We start from the raw sequence: 21,732 nt of genomic DNA, 5'->3' as shown, positions 1-21,732 counted from the left end.
GATTACACGTTGAAGCTTTTCCATCAACAAGCCCCCCTTGTCTCCAGTGTTGTCTTCCTTTCAAAGATTCAACCGCAAGCTATGAGTTGTTCTCCTCCCTTGTTCGGCACTGGAACGACTGCGGTCCCGCAGAATTGCCTCCCTCCTTTTCAACCCCTCCTCTTCCTCCTCTTTATCTCCAGTGTCGTCTGACTTGGCTTTCTCAGCTTGTCTACATTTTAACATGTGTTTAGCAGTACGTGCTCAATTTGTTAATTACTTTCAGGTTCAGTTTAATCATCTGCAATAATGCAAAAAAACAGATGGACTATCGTATTTCCATTGCCATCATTGGCTAAAAGAGCATGCATTAGTCCTCGCAGCTCCAGTGAAGCAGCTTTTACTTCAATGGGGGTTTGCTTCAAATACATGCATTCAATCAGGGGTAAACTTGTTGCTGGAAAAGTGATATCCTTAAACCGTAACCATTTGGCTTAATTAGTCCATGAAAAGCTGTTGAAAGTGAAATCAGAGTTGTTTGTGTCTTCAGAGGCCAGGACAGACTGCGGCGTAGCCCGAGGCTCCCGCCGAGGACAAGGGTCAAATGTCAAAAGGAGGGCAGTCCCTTTAGTCACTCGCATTCCCAGCTCCTTGAGAAAGTGCTGCCAACAACGTACCAACTTAAGACACGTTTGTTCTTCAGAGGATCTGTCTTTGTTTTGAAGCTGCGGCTTTAATTTCAATTATTCTCAGCGCATCGTGTCGCCACACAGATTCGGTATTCTGCTGTTTGCAAGAACGTCCTGTAAGAAACACGATACAGATGTCTGATTGCACATGGCAGTATTGTTTAGAGGTCTAACGTTTCATTTACAGGCATTTATAATTGTGTGCTTGGAATACGCCCACCGATGTTTAACCCATCCCACATCACAATCCAGTCTTTTCCTGTGCTCGACTCAGGAGCAGCCTCAGTAAACGTGAACTTCATGCTTTTGCAAGTTTCAGCCGGTCCGCTGAAACACACACGAGTACAGTTTAAAATTCAAGCAAACAATAATTAGATCAGATCGGTATTGTCGAACTCCACGGGCTGTCCTTTCTGCGTGAATGTTCAGACCTCTTGACAAAGTAGTGCTGCAGAATCATGTGAAACTGAATCGCACACCAGAGTTCTGTCACGCTGTCCAACATGTGGTTCCCATATCCGCTCGGGACGATTCCAGCCGCACATTGATGGAGCTGGATGAAACACGCTGTGCCGGTACAAACATGAGCCGCACCACCTGGCCAACCTTCGCCTCGCCGGAGGACATCTACCCACAGACCAACACCAGTGAGGACACATGCGGTGACACACGTTGACAGCAAAGGTACTGATGATGCCATTTCAGTTTGTGTCCAAGACCAAGAACAGAGCATCCCAAGACCAAGAATTTAAGGGGCCGAGACCACAGATCTTGATCTTAACAAATGTTTACAAATCAAAAATCACCAAAAGTTTAGACGTTACCCATATGGCCAGAAGAAAATTGCATTCACGTTAATAATTCATCAGTTACTGTGTCGATAATGTATAGCTGTTCAATTGAGTGTTGAATTTTTTTTTTTTTTATCAAAAATGTAATTTTCCATCCATTTTAGCCACATGTTTCATGTTCGCCCGTCGCTGTGCTATCACTAGCTTTGCTTCCTGTTTCATCACTCTGCCCTCTGGAGGTCAACGGGAGCTGCATGGTTTGTTGAGCTCCACAACCATGGTACCATTCGTAGTTTCATGGTCTGGTTGTATACCGGTATTTTCACTTATATGAGAAGTTTACTAAGTTTACATGTCAAAGCATTGCAAATATGTATCTTGATTATACATAAATCCATCCGTTCATCCATCTATCCATCTTCTATACTGCTTGTGCTTTTTCCTTTATTCCTTCTCCTGTCAGGCAATTTTGGTTCAAATAATGTATTTTTAGGGTAAATATGACCACTGACAAAAACACAAAACTGGGTTATCTATTGCAAACCTTAGCAGCTGAGAGGGTTTCATAAGGTTTTAAAATGATTGATTTAGGTTTTTGTATATAAGTTGGTGTCCACGCAGAAAAAAGACGCATCTTGAGTTTTTGAGTTAAGTAGACTATTGTTTAAAACAATCAAGTTGCAATTATAACAACTCTGTTTCATGGAAACTGTAACCGACAAGGAAAGTAAACCGAGTGTGGTGTGCACGCGCAAACAATCATTATTGATGGCCTGTGTGGCTAGCAGGTTTGACCACGCTTTCCACTTCCTGTTGGTCCCTGCTTCAATATGCTTCGGAAAGCATAAACAGTTCATCACGACATTGGAAATGCATAAATATGGATAAACAACATTGTGTTGCCGAAAACTTCTCACATCGAATGTATGAGTTTGCCAGAGCAGACCGTGAACTTTTACGCGTCAGTGTTTGACATCAGTTCACCGCCAGATGTGAGAGCGTAAACTGTGGATCTATACAGAGAAGAAAACCGTCACAGCTCTTAACTGAGGCCGTCTGATCCCAATACAAAGAACTACGAGCAGGACCAATGTTTCACAAATTTATAAAAATGTATGTATTGTGAATTGACATGGAACATATAGACAACAAAGGGGAGTTTAGCAGAGATCTCTTTAAAAAAAAATCGTTCCTTCAAGTTGTAATAATCGTATTTTCTAATGAAGAGGTTGTAAGCAAGCTGTTCTACTACTGATAAACTGAGATGCATACTGTATCTCAGCTCTATTTCAATCTGGATTATATTATGAATTGTAATCCAGCCAGTGTTTGGACACTGGATTTACTGGAATAACAAAAGATTTCTGGCATCCTGGTTTTTCATTTTGAGCTTTAGAAAAGAAGCTGTTTTTGATCATGAGTTTGTCAAATTTTTACAAAGTGAACATTCCAAAGTTTCTTATATACTTCCCCCCCCCCCCCCTAATACTACCACCAAAATGCAGCGGAGCTGGAGGTTCTTACAGACAAAGTGCAGGTTTTTATGAATACTAAATTATAAATGATCTTATAGTGTTAAAATCATCTTAATAATCACCTTAATAAGCAACTGTGTTTCAATGAGTTTTTTCCAATCTTGTCAAATCTGTGCTCTTACCAAGACACCTTCTACATAAGGAAGTCTGCCCAGACTTCCATGTGGATAATATTTCTGTGGCAGACTCACAAGATATTACAACAAAATTCATCTGTCTGGTCTAAACATATGCTGAGGAGAAAATATTAAGCCAGTGAGAAGAAAGGATCACTGAATTACTTCACTTAGATGCACGAAAATAGCCTTTTCTTTTCTTGAAACAAACAGTAAAGAAAAAGACAAACATACTGAACCAGTTTTTAGAAGATTATATTGTCTTCTTGTGGAAATTAAAAAATTACATCCTGAAAAAGGCAAAAAATAAACGTTAGAGTATATTGACTGTTGGATGATTTCTTAAAGCAAAGTGGGTTTAACAGGTTTAACTTAATTTTCTTCAAAACATAGGAAGTTACATTGTCAGTTACTGCTTTTAAATAACAACATAACAATCTCGTATAAAATTACGGCTTTATGCAGTTCAGGACGACCATCTCTGACATGCACACCTAATTAACATCACAGTTTAACCTCATATGCATGTTCTTGAACTGTGTGAGAAAACTATGGACGCACAGGAAGAACATGCAAACGCCACACAGAAAGGTCCAACCCAAACCCATGACCTTCTCTCCGATCAGTTAAAGTGCTTAACTCTTCACCAAACTACTTTTTCTGATTAATTATCCTCCATGGAAAGTAGATTACGAGAGTAGCAAGATTTCCACAAAGATGTTTTGTATTCCTTCACATCAGGCGTCACAAACAGCCCAAATGTTGATTAAATACTGATAAAGTTATGCCATGTTAAACTTTAAAGTTTTTCTTTGTTGTGGCGCAGTGGATACGTAATGAAAATGTGTATATTTTTACAAATATGAACAATTAGTACCAAAATTACTGCAATCCAATTTTGACAATGTAAATTTCACTGAAATGCCAAAAAAACAAAACAATAACTGTTATATTCTGCAGTCCTTCTTTACAAACTCACCCTGATGGCATGGCTTTGAGGCTAATGCAAGTTTGCTCGCAACGCTCGACTCTCAGTGTTGCTTTGTGTCCAAAGAAAGCTGTGTTAAAAATGTAAAATTTTTTACACTTTGCTTTGACGGTCTACATTGGAGCCTCATGCGGACCAGTTTTGGCCCACCGGCCTTATGTTTGACACCCAGCTTTACATTGGCGCTTCCAAGTAATAACTACCGTTTTATTGAGATGATGGAAGTATCTTAAAATCCTTGCCGTCCTGAGTGTGCAGTTTATGACACACTCACATCATTCTCCTTCCTCAGAATAAAGCGTCCACCTCGCAGGTGCGTTGGTTTAAAAGTGTGAAAATTAACAGGGAGAGATAAATGTTTCCAAGAAAACTTGTATGCGCTAAAACGATGGAGGACACGCGCTCCTCCATTATGGTTCTTTGGGTTGAGAAGAGCTGCGAGTTGTTTTATGAGGCGTCCTTTATTCGTGGTTGAAGAGCCGGCCTGAAGGCAGAGGTAGATTTATTGCCTCCACATTTTGTCTGACCTCGTTGCTACAGCGGTTTAAGGACGCTGCATCCTCTCAAACCAAATGGCTGCCTCAGGCTCTCTTTTTTTTTTTTTTTTTTTTTGTAAATCCACACTTTTTCTCTGTGTTTTCTCATATCCTAGTCAAAGCGCTCCAATCCCCCCTTTTCCTTACCCTTATCCCAATCCAAACACACTGTAACAATATGGACTTTCCTTCCACGTTCTGTGATTTTTTTTTTTCTCTTCTTTTTCTTTTCAGAATCATTTTAAGTGCTGTGCTCCTCCCCTCTTTCCTCCCCTTTACAGAAATCTCCATTTTGTTGTTCTGGTGAGCTTCAAGACATTACAGCTGCTAGCTCGCAGCACTCAAACACACTTTGCCAACAGCGCAAATATTTACATCTTTCCCTGGAAGACCGGGTGAGTCCATTTATGTTTGCATCAGCCTCGAGCTGACGGTAGATAATGCTGGATTCCCATGCCAACTTTGTTTAACAACCAAAGGAGAAATCGTCCTCATCCACTTTCTAGCTCATAAATATAAACCACATGCCTCTTCAATCAACTCTGTCCAGTTCCGCCTGAGCTTTAGAGGCATTATCGGTAATCTGAGAACCAGAAAAACCCTGAAGTTGGGGAGAATTTAGGGAATGAATAGAAGAAGAAGAAGAAGAGTAGATGTTGGGCTCTCGACCACGATGCTCAGCAAATAAGCGCATTCATCCGAAACAGTGCTGCAAGGACGATCGACACAATCGTACGAAAAGAAGTTACACCCAAAAAAAATTCTTGAGGATTAAACCCCGAAACTAAAAAAGCCCATTCTTCAGAGATATTCTCCTTTATACTGTAAACTGTGACCTGAATCCGGATGCACATGTAAACACACAGAGGGATTGCAGCCTGGCGAGTTTCCACTATTTAACCGAAAGGCGCTCTCACTGATTACAGAAGAAGTTTGGCTCCGCCTCTCGTGGCTGTGAGATCAGTGAGGGTCAACACCGAGGCCCCTTTCCCTGCAGGAACATCACTTGTACTGAAGCCCCTCCAGCCCCCCCCGGGGGGGGGGTTGGGCGCACAGAATTTATCACTTTCTCTTTATTGCTAAATGAAACCCTTGAAGTTTACTGCAGGCTACATTTTTTTTCTGTGAATGGTAGAGACAGACGGAGACAACGAGAGGTGACGGGGTCAGGGCGGCGTCCTGAGCAGGTTTCTCGGTCGCTGGCAAAAGTTTGAACGCCTCGACTGTAGATGTTCCTGTGCAGGGGAACACAGAGTACTAACATTAGCAGTAAAAACTGAAGAGTTGATGGAAGAACCAGAGCTGGAACAATCTGTTCCTGTGCGAAACAAACCTTCTTCGAGGGAAGATGCCGCCAACAATCAAACATGGAGTTTCAATTGTTGACCTAAACGTCGCTAGGAAACCTCCAGCAAAACAGAAAGCCTCCGCGAGGTTCGGCCAGGAGTTTTATGATGCAGCCAGGAGAAGATTCAGCGGATACTGTCTTACTGACACACAGATGCCTTGTTCAGCTCCTCACCTTTATTAAACCTGTCAGTACAGCAGAGATCGTCACCCCCCCCCCCCCCCCCCCCCAGTCGGAGCGCCACATTTCAGGGTTTGAGTCAAGTTTCAGCTTCAGGCGGCCTGTTTCAGCACGATGAGATATGGATTCTCACTCAAACGTGTTGATTTACACATTAGTGAAGTTTTAACAAAGATCATATCCGAGCAGGATTGCACAGATAACTGTAGTTTCCATGATTCATGAAAAAATTCCCAGTGGACAGGTCACTAGCGTGGGTCCCTGAGCAAGACCCCGGACCCCCATCAGCTCCATTAATAGGACTAGTAAATGTAGAGGAATTAATTTATAAGGTATGATTAATTTGGTTAAAACCCAAGATTGATTTGAGAATAAATTTAATACTTAATCTGAGGGTAAATAATCTAATCCCGTAAACCAGATTTAATCTTAATGTATTACATCTTTATTCTTTGGATTGTGTCTGAGAAAGACTGTTGACCTTCTCTACAAACTGGGATTTTGCAGCGAAGCCACATGCCTGTGGACACACACACACACACACACACACACACACACACACACACACACACACACACACACACACACACACACACACACACACACACACACACACACACACACACACACACACACACACACACACACACACACACACACACACACACACACATACCCACAAAGCCACTGTTTTCATCAGATATTTTAATCTGCTTTTAGGTAAGTCTTCTTTCTGTCCATCATCCACACACACTCATACACATCGACCCCTTTTCCTGCACTCCTAGCATTCTCACCCACATCCTTGTGACATGATGGCAAAAAAAAAAAACCCAAGAGCTCCATCACCGAGTGCAAAACTTTCTCATTGGGAATCTCGAGTGTGGCGCTCGGCACTGAGAGCGCCGGATTGTTTTCTTGGCCGATCCGCTGCAGTTCCTCCACTTTAACTCCTCCTCTCCCTCGGCAACATCGGCATACTTGATTCAGTGTGTCATCAACAGCTGTGCAGGACGCAGAAATCTCACTGGAGAAAAACAGACCCCGACTGTCCTCAACTCATGAACCAACTGACCTAATTATGAGGTTTGAGTTAATTGTACCAACTCGTATCTAGTGTTGGTGGACTTATGTTATGAGGGTGGAGAGGCATCTAAGACCTGGACTGATGGGAAAGTGAAAGCCAGCTTGTCAGTGGGGACTTCAGACTCAGACTTAGACTTAGACTTTCTTTATTGTCATTGCACAGTACATCACACGGTGAGGAAACTGGCAACGAGATGTCGTTGCTTAGCAACCGGTAAAAAAGGCATTAATAAAAAACTTATTTAAATATATTTTAAAAAGTAGTGCAAACAGATAAACATCTAAAATAAGGTGCATATGAATGTTTAATAAAAGAGCAGGATGAGAAATGGAATAGATTAAGTTCACCACTGCAGGGGGGAATAATCTCATCAAGGGCAGCAATAAAGTAAATAAACTCATCAATTTCCCGTTACCTTAAAATGTTAAATGTACAGCTGCTCCATCTTGAGACAAATATAGTTTGTGCAAGATTTCATGCAAATTGATAAAATTTGTGTTTCACACTGCCTTATTACGACATTAACACTGTTGTGTTTTTACATATATGAAACTACAATATGTTTTTTTAATTCAATTAAATTATCTAGAATACTCTGGGTTCAGTTTCAGGAGTCCACAGTGTGTACCACCTGGGAAAATGTGGAGTCCCACCATTGGAGGCTTATCCTGTTTAGTATTGACTTATTACTTGCTTTACATTTTTTTAATTTTAAGTTTCCTATTGTGAAATACAGATCTAGATGTAGTTCAGCGAGCTTAATGTAAAAGATTCACATTTGATTTCAAGAGTCCATGTGAACCTCAGATAATCTCGGTCTCCACAAAAGAGCCAAGATCCTGAATTAAAGAACCCCGATGTACATTTAAGAGGTCAGGTTGAGGAAATAGAGATTGGATCTTTTTTTAAAAACCCAGATGTGGTTTTATCAGACGACATGTTTTAAAAGGTTTGAAGAGTTTAAGGTGTGAGTTCAATAGAAAAGTGTCTCTTTTTAAAAATCCAGCCAGAATTTAAAGACTCCAAATCAACATTAGAGTCAATTTTAAAGAGTCCAAGTGTGGTTTGGAGTCTTGGTCTAGTTTACAGTCCATGTCTGTTTAAAAGAGTTGAACTCAGGTGTAGGGATCAGTTATTCATAGGATTATTTTGTTGTTTCCTGGAGTCACCGCTGCAAACAAGCAGCACTATTCCAGAGGAAATTCCAGCATCACACAGCTTCCCCAGCTGGAGTGAGACTATTTAAGTGCACAGGGATTCATCTTTCCTTCACTGATTCATCCCAAACAATCCTCTGGGCTGCCCTCGTCACCACTTCACATTCAGACTCTTATCTTATGTCCCCGCCTCTTCTTCTTCCGCCTCCCTTCTTTTCACTCTCACATGCATCCGTGTCAGTACTTTTCTTTCCCCTTCCCTCTGCCCTAATACTGTAGTTAAAAATTGGTGATGAAATGATCCTGTGTTTAAAGCCTGCACCTCCCTCATCCCTTCCAAACACCCGGCCACATCAGTGAAAGACTTCCAAACAAAAGAGAGAGCAGAGGGAGATTAAACCCAAGCCTGTAATTTAGTCCCGGTAAATAAAGAGTGGCGTGATGCAGAGAAAAGTCCTCAAGCTGTGTAAACCTGTGGTACGTGTTGATGCAAAACCTCACTGGATGGTGGGGGGAAAAAATACACATTATGGACATTTAAATTATCCTTCTTTAGTCGAAACTATTTGTCTTGGTGGCAGTGTCAAAGTTTATTTTCACTTGAAAACTCTTAAACTTAGCATGCTGCAGAGCATTTGTTATTAGATGTGAGGTAGATGAACATTCCACAGTCCTGCAAACAGCCGAAAGTCAAAGAAACCGAATGTGTGAATGTCTACTTTATTTTCCTTTTCTTAATGTTTGCTTTTATCCTTTTTTTTTAAAATCCCCTTTTACCAATTGGCTGCATCCTGCATGTCAGATGGCAGGCATTAGTCACCAGCTTGAAAGCAGACATTTCCACATCTCATCAGTCGAATTCAATGTGAGACACGTCTGTTTGGAAAAAAAGGTTGACTGGACATTGTGGCCAGTGGCTGACGGGGCAGCACAGAGTCACATTGTGTTAAAAAGAATGTCCCCTTCATGCCACTGAACAAGTCGTGTCCCCATCGGGCGTGTTTTCAGTCCTTTACATGGAAAGTGTGAGGCGACAGACTGAGCCAATAGGACAGAATAGAGGTTTGAGCTTCTAGAATCTCGTGCTCCCTGCTAACGCGCACATCTGCTTTGCACACTGCAATTTTAATCGGAGAAGACGTTTCAAGAAACTTCATACCCTCTACCGAGTTCTGGCATCGATGAGTATCGAAAGACTGCAGCTTGAGCACTCCAGCATGTGTGCTGGAACTCGACGAAACCTCGTATTTTTTTTTTGCTTTCAGAACATGTGCTTCATGGAGAAAATCCACGTCGGAACTATAAAAGATCCACCGTGCTGCGAGTTCAGACTGTGCTCTCGCTAAAGTCACAAGCCTTGGATGGTGAACACTACCAGAATGTCTGCTACACTCTCTCCAGGAGGACCACCTGGATTGCAGAGCACCTCCGGGCTCATACGTGAGGCATTCAACCCTAAAGTCAATCAGCTGTCCGACAAGTCGTTAAGAGCCTCGCCGTGTCCCAAGCCACATTGCTAACCCTTGTCAGCCACCGACACCCTCGTAGCTGAGACTGTCTGAACCCTCAACAGTTGTAATGTACACAATCGCAGCTACAACTTAGAATTTAGGCCGGGCCACAACCTGCAATTATGGCCTGCTGTCACCATTCTGTGGCATTGGAGCAAGTAGGCGTAGCGCCGGGGAGCACGATGGACGGGATTTCACATGTTGCAAATACACCATCATATTCTAGATCCTATTTTCCTACAATATTATAATGGAACAACTTCAGACTTTTAGATGATAGCTTTGCAAATCATCTCATTTTATATAAATTAAAATCTCCCTTGTCCATCGCTGTTAGGAGAAAAATCGTTTTTCCTGAGCATGATTTTTCTTTTCTTTTTTCACTTTTAAGAAGAAATCACGACAGTACTTGAAACATTTGTGCAAACTCATAGCTACAGCAGTAGCGCGAGTTGTAGACGTGTATAAGCACACACATGGTCTCATAGTTAAATGAAAACCATGTAACTTGCATGAGAATAATTAAGCTTTTTATTGCCTTTGGATGACAACAGCTGTCAACTATAAGATATTTTAATGGGAAAAGCATGAGGAAGTCTGGCATTCAACTCAAAATTTGCACTTTGTGTGAGACAAAGACTGTGAGTAGGGCTTTCAGTGGTTGGAGGGGCTTGGTGTTTATCCAAGCATCATGGAGGGTGTCATCATATTACACTTTGACAATTGGTTCAAGAAAGCCTTTTATTCCAATATGTATTCCCTTATGTGACATTTATTGTTTATAAATGCAGACTGAGTCCACAGTCAAACCAAAGTCAAATTTTGCTGACTCATCTGACTAAGTCGCTTCGCCCCAATGAGGAACAGAAGCGCCCAAAAGGGCCATGAGATCTCTTTAAAATTGTGCAACTTACAGCGATTACAGCAGCCTTTGAAATGGTCACCGGGTGGAAGAGAGAGAACATGCAACAGGGAGCGCTGCATTGCGCTCAGACCTGCAAACCTGCGGCGGATACACTCGAGAGGGCAAATGTCGTGCTGATCTCCTTGAGAAACTACAACCAGCTATATCAACAACGAGGAGGCGAGCAGAGCCCAGCGCTCAGGCTCAGGCTCAGGCCCACTGCTCAAAAGCATTACCATGGACGCTGTGTTTGTTTTCCTGGTCGTTTCAGGATGGACTGTATTAGTTTTTAATTGTTGAGAAAGATAATGTTAGCCTAAAAGCTAACAGCCATTAGTTCTGTGGACTTTTAAAGGGATAGTGTCACACAGCTGGAGAATTCAGAAGAGATTTTGCATCGCACATCTCTTCACATAATTAATTTGCTGGATGTTTCAAATTAACATTTGAAAGCTTTAAATTGATCCTAATGATAGTGTGCGTCATATCATGATCATTGTAACTGTAACATATTGCACAGGGGAGGAGTAAACCAAACCAAACACTTTTAGTAGCAATACCTAAATAAATAGTATTCGCTCTGGTGTCAAAAAATAGCAAGTAGTAAAGAACTTGAACTTCGAGGTCTACTGGCCTTTTCTAAAATCCAACCAAACACATTTTCTTTCTTACGCCTAAAGAAGATGCCTATTGATATCATTGATCTTGCATGTTGTGGCTCAACACCAACAAGTTAGATATGGTGTCCTATTCTAACTGATTTTCATCAATATTTTCCATTTAATATCACAATTGCTGGTATAATTGCAAGTTTGAATCAACTTGACCAACATGAAATAGTTGAGGCCACAATGTCTTTTTGAGATTGGGTAAAAAGTACTTGTCTGAGTAGCGATGTTGTCATTTTGTTAATTCCAACGAAATGAAGAGTACTGCAGTGCTTGGGAAACCCATGCTGTTGTGTGTTTACGCTGCGTCCTGTCATCCTCCCACGCGGTCAGGCTGCCGAGGATCACAGGACAGACGGCTGGGTAGGTGCCAATCAAGCAGCAGGAAACTCGTTAGGAGAGCCGTAATTGTACGGTGTTTGAACAAACAGTTACTTTAACTCCGACTTGTAAAGATACAGGAGATAAGACGCCTCCACATGCAACCAACGAGCCAGTCAGTTTCTTGTGCGTTCACACACTCAAGTGGCCTTAAAGTAAAACTGGCACATTTTCAGAGTTTGCTAACTTCCTCCTGCTCAATCATTTCCAAGATACCATCCCCCCATCCCCCCACCCCCTATATTTTCCAAATACTGCCAAAGAGTTTTTTTTTTTCTTCTCCAGAACATCTGGAAATCATCCTTCCACTCTAATCCTCCATTTGCTGACTGCAAAACTCTGCTTTATAAGTAGTTCCCATGGAGCCGTCCTCGCTGAACGAGATGTGTTGAAACGTGATCAGACACACGGCCAGTGCCAGCGGGGGGGGGGGGGCTCACCTCCCCGCACACCTCACGTCAGACAATGGATGGAACCTGGAGACTCGAGTGCTTTGTGGTGAGCCTGACCCCCTCGACTGTGGAAGAAAAGAGGCGTGTAATCAAGTCATAGCTTAAAAATGCAGCATGTGTTTCTAATCAGAGCCGTCTGTGGAACTGCTTGGATTCACATGTTTGGACGTTTCAGCTTTGGTAGAAAACAGCCCATTTGTTGCTTTGTCAGTGATGTGGCAACAACAACTGGAACCAATTTGGGAGACGGGGTGACCTCATACAGGGGTTTTTGGACTAACGGATATCTGCTCTTGAAGGGACTTTGGCTGTGTGGAATATTAAAAAAAAACCAAAAACTAAACTGGTTGATAGGGAGATAAACGAGACTCTGCTAACAGACTCAAGTAAACCACTGGTTTTACCATCTCGGGTTGTTACGGGCCTTTGAAGTGAGGCACAAAGTGGCATCTTTGAAGATGTTTTACAGCTAAGTCTTCATCTGGGAGGAGCGTTCTCACACACACAAGCTCACACACACAAGCATGCACACGCAGCATGATTTCTCTCCCTGGCTAAAACTTTTGACATCAGTTTCTGTTATTGGAGTCAGTACTTTCCAGCTACTTTTTTCCATGTTCTCCTTTACTCCAAATATCGGGTTTTGCATATTTATACTCCTTTCCTTATTTCCAACCCTCATCATCACACTCATCTTCTTGAACCTCTCATTTTCTTTGTGAGCAAACACTCCACACATGCACAAGTCATATGAGGCACAGCTCTGTTTGATTTGATTCAGCCAATATCACATATCTAGAAGATTTTTTTCTTTCTAGACACAAATTCACAGTGGAAAAATGAGCACACCGAAGCAGTATGACCAATTTGGAAGCTATAAAATGTTTCGGTCTGAGCAAGTTAAGAATTTTGCATCCTTAAAAAGCTGTGTGATAAACAAGTCTTCCAGTTTTTCTGTTTTTTGAATTGAACAAATTGTCTTGCATTGATGAGGATTAAACTACTAATACCAAGCTAGTTTTTACCTTCAAGTCAACCCAGGTTCTTAATTAAACTGATTAAATTAGGTTAGGACAGCGACCTGGATTTAATTTACTTTTTTTCAGATCAAATCTAAAACTGTCGAGAAAAGTTCTGCTTTTAATTACAGAATTTCATCAGCTGCACTTAATTCAAAGCTGCAGTTTCCCTTATAAAGATTCCAATTAAATGCTAATGATTTTGCCACGGCACATGCAACGCCCCACACTGAGCCCAGGCTCGCTGAAAGGCTTGAGGAAGACAGTGTTAAGGCTTGGAGCTCGTCGAAAAAGAACCACCGAGTGCACATGTAAGCGGTGAATCCCTCTGTAAACCCCCCTCCGCTCCCCTCACAGCCACATGAGTACATTGTGTCAAAGTGCTGGTGAGCCACATTTTCCCTGAGTCTACAAAAACCATGAACTTTCCACTGTTTTCATTTGGTCGAACTACAACCGCCTCACCCACCACGACTCCATGGAAAAGAAGGCCTGCGAGATCGAATGAGTCAAAACATGACGCGCAAAAGCCAACAAAGACACACTTCTACACACTGAGCTCTTTTTTTTTTTTTTTTCCGAATTTCAAACCAAGTGAAATCAGTATGGATGAGCCCTCCCCCCCCAAAAAAAACCCCTCCACCGTCACAATTTCTTCAGTGGTTTAACGTATCTGCCAGGTGCAGCTTTAACCAGCGCCACGGTATCTCGCAGTGGTCTCTGCTTTATGTGAAAATGAGCCTGAGCAGAAACATATTCTTGATAATGCCAAGCTGAAGAAAAAAAACTTGGACTTTCCAGAGGGTGAAGCAGCGTTTTAAAAGCAATAAACACCGTCTATCTGTGCCGCGCGCCACCGGGAGTCCATCATGTGAACTTTCCGATGCTCGCTGTGGCCTATGACATCATACGTAGAAACAATACGGTCTGGCTGACGACGCGGAGGCTTCGAACACTCCCACTGGAAAGGAGAGAAAGGAGAGCAGGGGGGGGAAGAAGAAAGAGAGACGGAGAGAAAAAGAGAGGAAGGTGGAACCACAGGTCAAACTAAAACAAGAGTAGCTCAGGTGTTCCAGCTGGAGACATCAGTGACTCAGAGTCCAACAGCATCTCTGCTTCTCGTGTCGCCTCACATCTGTCCTGAGTTAACACACAAACCCCCCCCCCCCCCCCCCCCCAACTTCTAGAGCTGTGGTGCTGAAATTCTTTTTGCAGATGTACAGCGCCGTCCAACGGTGGGGGGGGGGGGGGGCGCTGCGGTGACGCCAGATGAACGGTCCAAGAGTGGCGGCGGAGTGCCTCGGGGTTTAATGTAAAAACCGCAAAGGTGCTCGCCCCCACCTCTCCAGTACATTTACAGCGCCTCGGGGTGACATCACTCGCAATCGCTGACAGATGTTCCGTGGGACCGTTTCCTGACATGCAGAGCTCGTTGGTCAAATGCGCATAATCCGCACCTTGGTTTTGTAAGTCCCACATAAGTCTTCAATTTCCATGTAAGGTTTGTCTCAAAAGTGGCGTTGCAACCGAGCAGCAGAACAACTGAAGTTTAAATTTCCCTCTAAAAGACTAAAAATAATATCTGACAAAAGTGCCCCAGAATCAAGGAGAAACCCTCTCAAGACTTTTTGGCAAATCGCTGTCCTTCAAATCGGATGCCATTCAACTCTGTTCAACCAAACAACCAAAACAGTCCCAAAGCAAATGGCTGAAGGTCGGCCACCTTCACACGTCGCCAACCGCCAGCAATTAGGAGTTAAAACAAGCAAGGACTTCACTTACCGCTGTTCACGTCTTGACATGTCACAATCAGAACCTGAGACACGGAGACCACCAGAAAAAAGAAAGTCCTTAAATGCACAGAGCTCATCATGTCTTCATAAGACAGACATGAGCTTTCCCGTGTGCAAAGCGATGGGGGGAAAAAGGGATTTAAAAAAAAGAGAGGAGGGGAAGAAAAAAAAATGCTCAGGTTATCACTACACCACCATGAATACAAGAGTGCCTCTCCTTGTAAGCAGCACGCAGACCCAGCCCAGACTGCGAGAGCGGCGTTTTTTCCCCTCCCGTGTAGATACTGCTTTAAATGAGAAGAATGCTGGCCAGCCTAATTTTCCTCCCCCTTTTGTCAGCCCTCTCCCATAACCATCCTCTCGCTGGCTGTGGGAGAACTACACCCATGTTCACAAGCCTTCATACTTTCCAGTGATTCTCTCCGGCTGACTATCTCAAGAGATAATTGTCTCGTCTTACCGGGGCAGATGGGCTTAAATGACTTTTGCTTGCTTGGAGGTTGTTGTTGTTGTTGGGGTTTTTTTTTTTTTACTTGCTATGTCTTCAGAAGTGGTTGCTAAGCAAGATCATAAAAGTGACATTTTATTGCCTTTTTCGGAGCACCAAATGAGACCTGCAATGAGCCGAGGATCCCTTTTTTTTTTTTTTTTTACAGGCCAATTAAAAGCAAGAATAGAGTTTATAACTATTGTTTGGTAAGGAGAAGCTGCACAGGAAGATCACGTTTGATCCGCTGTGTGTTCCTTTGAATCATTTCAAACCAAAAGTGCAGAATAATAGTGATAAAGACCAAATGTGAGGCTGCGCGTGACGGTCACTGTGGGTGGTCATGAACGTAGGTGGTCATCTTTAAGGAATCCGGGGTGTAAATTTAGAGAGAAATCTGAGGTCAAGACCTCTTGACTTATGGTGGTAACATGGAATCTGCCCACTGTACTTCTGCAGTATGTCTTATCAATGAATACGAGCGTTAAAAGTTCTTTCAAAACGATTTAACGTTTGTTCGAGACAAACTAAGCAGACATCCCACATGGTCCAAAAATCAAAGCAAGGACATATTTTACAATGTTTTTGTAGAAATGGGGAACGTGGAAAGTCTCTGAGTTGGCCTGGGGGGGAAGTCAATAACTCATCTTTGCTGTGAAATTACAGATGTAGGAGAGAGAAATGAACTGCAGAGGGATTCTCTACTGAGCAGGATTTTAGCAATTCATTTGAACAAGAAGTTCTGGATGTCAACCCATGTCGGTGTACTTTAACTGTTTGACGTCAGGAAACTTGCAGCAGAAAGTTCTTCTGGTAAAATGTCTCCAGTTCTTGTTTCCATAGTAAATTGCACATCTTCTCTCCTCTGACGTCTTATGATGATGTAAAGTGTCTTTGAGTGTTTTAAAAAGCTCTATACAAATAAAATGTATTATTATTATTATTATTATTATAAAATAGTCCAGATGTCTAAAGTAGCTAGAGCAGGAAAATCCATGGAAAAAAAACCTTCAAAAATGGCCACAACAGGTAAATTTTTTATAAAATATAGCTAAATTGTGTTTGTGACACTTCATGAATGCAACACAAGTACGACACAGCACGAATGAAAACGGACACAGAACTTACAGAGACGCCAAGCGAGCGAACTACAACGATAAAAACGGGGAACGACAAGAATCAGGATGGGCCTCATGCAGCTTACGTGCATTAATGCATTAAAGTTTAGAGTAAACATGTTATGTCATACATTTTAAAATACTACATTCGAAGGATGGACATCCATCCATCCAGCATTTCAATTAAAATGAATTTTCATGTGACGCTTGACACGACGTTTCTGAGTCGACCTTTATTGCACGTAAACCTGTCGTGTCCGACAGGAAGCAGCTGTGTGGCGTGTCCACGAGGCGCTGACAGCGTCAGGTGATCGGCTCTCCATCAGACAGGGTGTGATTGTGGCGGCACAGAGAGAAAGGAAAAGGGGGAGGTCAAGACGCCAGAGCAGAGCTAATGAGAATGACAGCTGTTTTCTGTCCTGCCCTCCTAAACATGTCTGCCAAACCCCCCCCCCCCCCCCCCCCCCCCCATCCCTCAGAGCACAGAAAGTGTGCACCAGAACGACTTCCTCCCTCGTCCTCTGAATGCAGGAATAAAGGAAGCATCAGCAAACACAGCGAGTCGCTGCCTGTTGCTGCCACAGATGTACTCGGTGCAAAGAACGCTGTCAAACGTGATCTGGGAATCTATTAGTGGAAATCAAGGTTTGTGTAACGTCTCGCTGGGAAACTCATTATTAGTTGAAAATAAAACACCATTGATGCCCCGACTGTATTGTTACTTTAATTGTGTGCTCGTAAGTATCATGGAAGTGGGGAAAAAATCTCCATCTGATGTCACTCTACAAGGCAGTTATTTCAAAAGTTAAGAAATCCATACAAAAATAAAACATCTTGATTCTATTTCTGTTCAAACTCATATGTCCATATGTTATAAATGTTAAAATATTTATTAGTGTAATGAGAGAAATAAATATACCTTGTGCTCTTTATGTCCTCCACTTGGTTTACGTGGCCTCTGATATCAGTAATAAAGCTGCACCGCTAAAGACCGACATTTTCTTTGTTTGTTTCTCTCGTTTAAATGCTGTCCACCTTCCCAACAAGTTTAAAGCTGCATTACTGCAGCATTACTTTCAGTTCGGTAGCATTGGATATTATTGTTTCTGCGAATAAATCACATGAAATTCTGTCATATTCATACCTCCCATTTGTTTCTAATTAAAAAGTAATAAAAAACTGAGGCTCTGAGTCCATCAGTCTGGGAAAAGACGAAAGAGAGAGACACTGAGTCATTTCCTTCAACAGCTGGGCTCTGGTGTCTCAGTTTTAAGTGCTAGCATTATGCTAAGTGTCCAAAAACTGTGTGAAGCCAGGAATCAAAACACCGACCTTGAAGCAGCGTGGCTTGACATTGAACTCTGACGTTCATTTTGTAAACTGTGATCACTCAGTCACTCTATTGTCACTATTATTACACACTATATTCAAATTCGGCTCGGCTCATCCACATATTACTGTTTTACCAATGATCAGGAAATGACGCATTTAGATTTAGAGTTTTAAAACAATCTGGAAAACTGGAGATGGAGGGTTTTTTCTGTTGTACATGAACAGTGGAGCTCTAAGTTTTGGGTGATTTCTTAATGTTTCTAACAGGAAGCCAATCAATCTACAGCTCCTGGTTTCTTCTTTCAAAAGAGGCACAGACTCAGCCTCCAACATTATCCTGTCACCACCAACAGTAATACATGAAAAAAGAGATGGCGAGAGCTGTTTTGATTCATATTTCAGGGATTTGGGGGGTGATTATACACGTCCACTTCCTGTCGTTATAAGTCAACTTAAATCAAACTTGTGACCTTTGTAATAGAACTCTCCTGTCTTTTGCTACAGGTTGGAAAAGTTATACACTTTTACTTTTTGCACAATGTTAGTTGGGAGAACCACATTGGCCAGAATGTGAATTGTTGATTATTCGTAGGTCATGTTTACACATTGCTGATATTTACAAAAATAGTTTTTTCCCCGTCTACTTTTTCAAAAATTCAATTTTTCCCATCAGATTGTTTAAGACAAACATTTTGACAACATTTTTTGGGAACGAGAAGCATAAAGCCAGAATCCTGGAAAAAATGTATACAGTCACTGTGTTTTATTCTGGTTTGACGATTTCATTGTTGGCTGGTTCAGAACATTGGTGTAAGAATTTCGGGAATCAGGGACAATCGAGAGCAGAATCACTTTGGGAGTAAAAAAAAGGGATGTAACCACCTTTACCCTGTGTACATCTGACATTATCCATCATCAAGCTCCTTCCTATTGTAAGGAGGAAAAGAGTGTGTAGAGTTAAACAGCATCAAATTACTTCCAAACCAAATTCTTCTTTCTATAACAAAGCCAAAATGGCATCACTGCATATTATCCACGTTTTCCTTTTTGTCAGGTAAATAGTTCTGAGTGACACTGATGACTGCAGCAGAAAGTGTCTGGTGCAGCGATTTAACACTCAACATTTGAGTTATCTGAACACAGAACCAGACCAGACTGTAAAACAGCATGTTTTGCAGGTCTGAAAGGTGTGTTTGGACTGTTTTTGGTGAAATTCAAACTCATTTCTGTGGCATTCTGTGCTCCTTTTTCAGAGCTCAAATGGTATTGACAGAGGCAAGTGGGGAGGGGAGGTAGTTTATTTTTGCACTAAACTACAGAATGGAAATAATTAGCAGTGTCAAAGTCGCCAAGACTACGATTGCCAAAATCTTGTAATAAACAAGATAGTGCGAGCCAGAGCGAGTGCAGCACCGGCGTGTCCGCTGTCCCCTTTCGAGCCAAACTAACACTGTGTCTATTGGGGATTTTCAGAGATCACACTTTAATCCCAGAGACAGAATTCCTTAAACTGCTGTTACTTGCAAAGTGCACCGCGGGACCGGACGGGAAGAATGTGGGAGCAGATGGAGAGCACATGGCGCCTATTGTAAGATGCAAACCTCCATGATATATTTACATCACAGGAGAGTCGACTCTGTCCAACAATCACACTGAGATTAAAGAGACCTGGACATGGCACACATTTTCTCTGAATATTTGCCACAGCTGTACTCTTGTTCTTGCCTTTTTTATAGTGTCTTGTGCAGACTCCTTCATAAATTTGCCACAGACTGAAAGAGCATCAGTGAAAAAGAAAATTCATTCGTGGGCATCCTTTAAAAACTCCTCCATTGTTGCAGAGTCAATAGAACTTGTGCTTTAAATCCTAATGTCAACCCTTTAGGCTGGATGTGTGTGATTTCATTACAAAAACAACCAAGAGCGCCCACTGGAGGCCTGGCCTTGTGGTCATTCATGGATAGGTATACCTGCTGAGTAAGCGTAAAAATTAAATTGATGAGTGCACTTAAAACACTATTATTTGCTGCGGCTTTCCAATAAATGATGGGTTTTATTATTTTTTTCACCCTAATATTTAAATAGCTTTAACTTTATTTATGACATTTACATTTTTATGCCTTTCTTAACCGCTTTCTTTTAATATATGTGTTTTATTTCTTTGTAAAGAACTATTAAATGTGTCTGTATGGTATATATAAATATACTTGCCTTGCCATGGTCTTATTCTCAGTAAATCACCTGTAAAACTAATGCAAACAACAAGCGATCTATTTTATTTTTATTTTTTTTTGTGCACGTCAGCACACAGTGGGTGCAAATCGATGAATAGAGTTTCAAAGTTTAGTTTTGGTTTGCTCCCTGCACTATACAGAGATGACTTAACTTTCCACATTTATAGTACGACTCTATAAACATAACAATTCTATTCTTTATACATTTCAGCATCTTTTGAATTGAATATTTGTCTTTTCCACCCACCTTCATCTGGCATCTAGTCAGACAAAGAACAAACACTTTGGATTTCTGGTTCGGCCAAGATTATATCTGAATTTAATTCAAGCCCTGAGGTCTGAGGTCCACATCCGGTTGGGGAATGTTCCACATCGCTCCCTGCTGAATTGCATATTCATACAAACTGTACCAAAGTTTGATTGCTCAGACCAGACAATTGTAAAATATTTGGAGAGTTTGACAAAAAACTTTTAAGGGGAGGCAGACCTGACCTCAAATTCCTGAGAGGAAGGAATTAAGACGTTTGAAATGTGGGGCTGGAGTCGAGCCATTAATATGTACACCATTAGCAATGTCTTACAAAATTCAGTCCTGAGCTGAGCTGGAATCTTAAAGTCCGTCTCGTACGCTTGATAAGACGTTCACAGCCGCGTTGTGAGCCAGATGTAAACAACAGTTTTTCCAGCTATTGCCAGAGTAAACAGAGCCGGAGCAGTTTGGGCAAGATAACGTAAACGCGTGGACGATCTTTTTAAACTGTGTAGAAGATGTGAAAGATTTAAAGGTGTGGCTGCATGTTACATGTGGACTTGTGTTTGTGTTTTCACCTTTGGGTTTGTTCTGTTAAATTTGATCCAAACGACGGCTGTTTAACACAGAATCGTTAAAAAAAAACAAAAAAAAAAACGAGTGAAATGGAAGATCTCAAAGTTGTAAGCTGGGAGCAAACTTCCTACAACGGAAAAATCCCTCCCCCCACCCCCCCAATCAATCTCCCACTCTACAATCCTCCCTACACACTCTGGCTGCCAGGGATGTGATGACTTTCCCCGCTTTCCTAACATGCACTTTCACGGTCCTGGCTCATCTGCTAAAGTCATCTAACCCTGACTCCCCGCCCCCCCCCCCCCCCCCCCCCCCCCCCCCCCCCCGAAAACCCACAACACACAAGAGGCCGGCAAAGTAGAGACAATAACATCAGACGACTCGCAACGAGAGAATCTGATTTCCCAAACAGGAGAAAGTAAGCGCCTCAGGTACAAAAACGTTCTCAGCCACAAGAACTGGTCAATCCAGTCATGCCTCAATGTCTCTCACTAGTCAGACGTTGTATTTGTGATTGTATTTGTTCGCTGATGATTAATTCATGTTCGCACCTAATCTGCCTCTTTGAACGTGTAATCCGGCACTCGTCCACACATCGGCG

General features: G+C 42.1%; 1 protein-coding gene across 1 annotated transcript in view; it reads right to left on the bottom strand.

Moving 5' to 3' along the window:
• The window catches only part of LOC308131185 (uncharacterized protein), a 40,608-nt gene extending 25,204 nt beyond the window's left edge, over positions 1 to 15,404 (bottom strand). Inside the window, exon 1 of the mRNA XM_080497812.1 lies at positions 15,124 to 15,404. Coding sequence (XP_080353938.1) covers positions 15,124 to 15,214 — 91 coding nt within the window. The 5' untranslated portion in view covers positions 15,215 to 15,404. The remainder of the gene's footprint in view (positions 1 to 15,123) is intronic.
• Positions 15,405 to 21,732: the final 6,328 nt, after the last annotated feature.

This window comes from Blennius ocellaris (assembly GCF_963422515.1).
Source record: "Blennius ocellaris genome assembly, chromosome: 6".
NCBI classification, from domain to species: Eukaryota; Metazoa; Chordata; class Actinopteri; order Blenniiformes; family Blenniidae; genus Blennius; species Blennius ocellaris.
The sequence above is the reverse complement of the archived record's forward strand: the minus strand, read 5'-3'. Positions and strand labels throughout refer to the sequence as shown.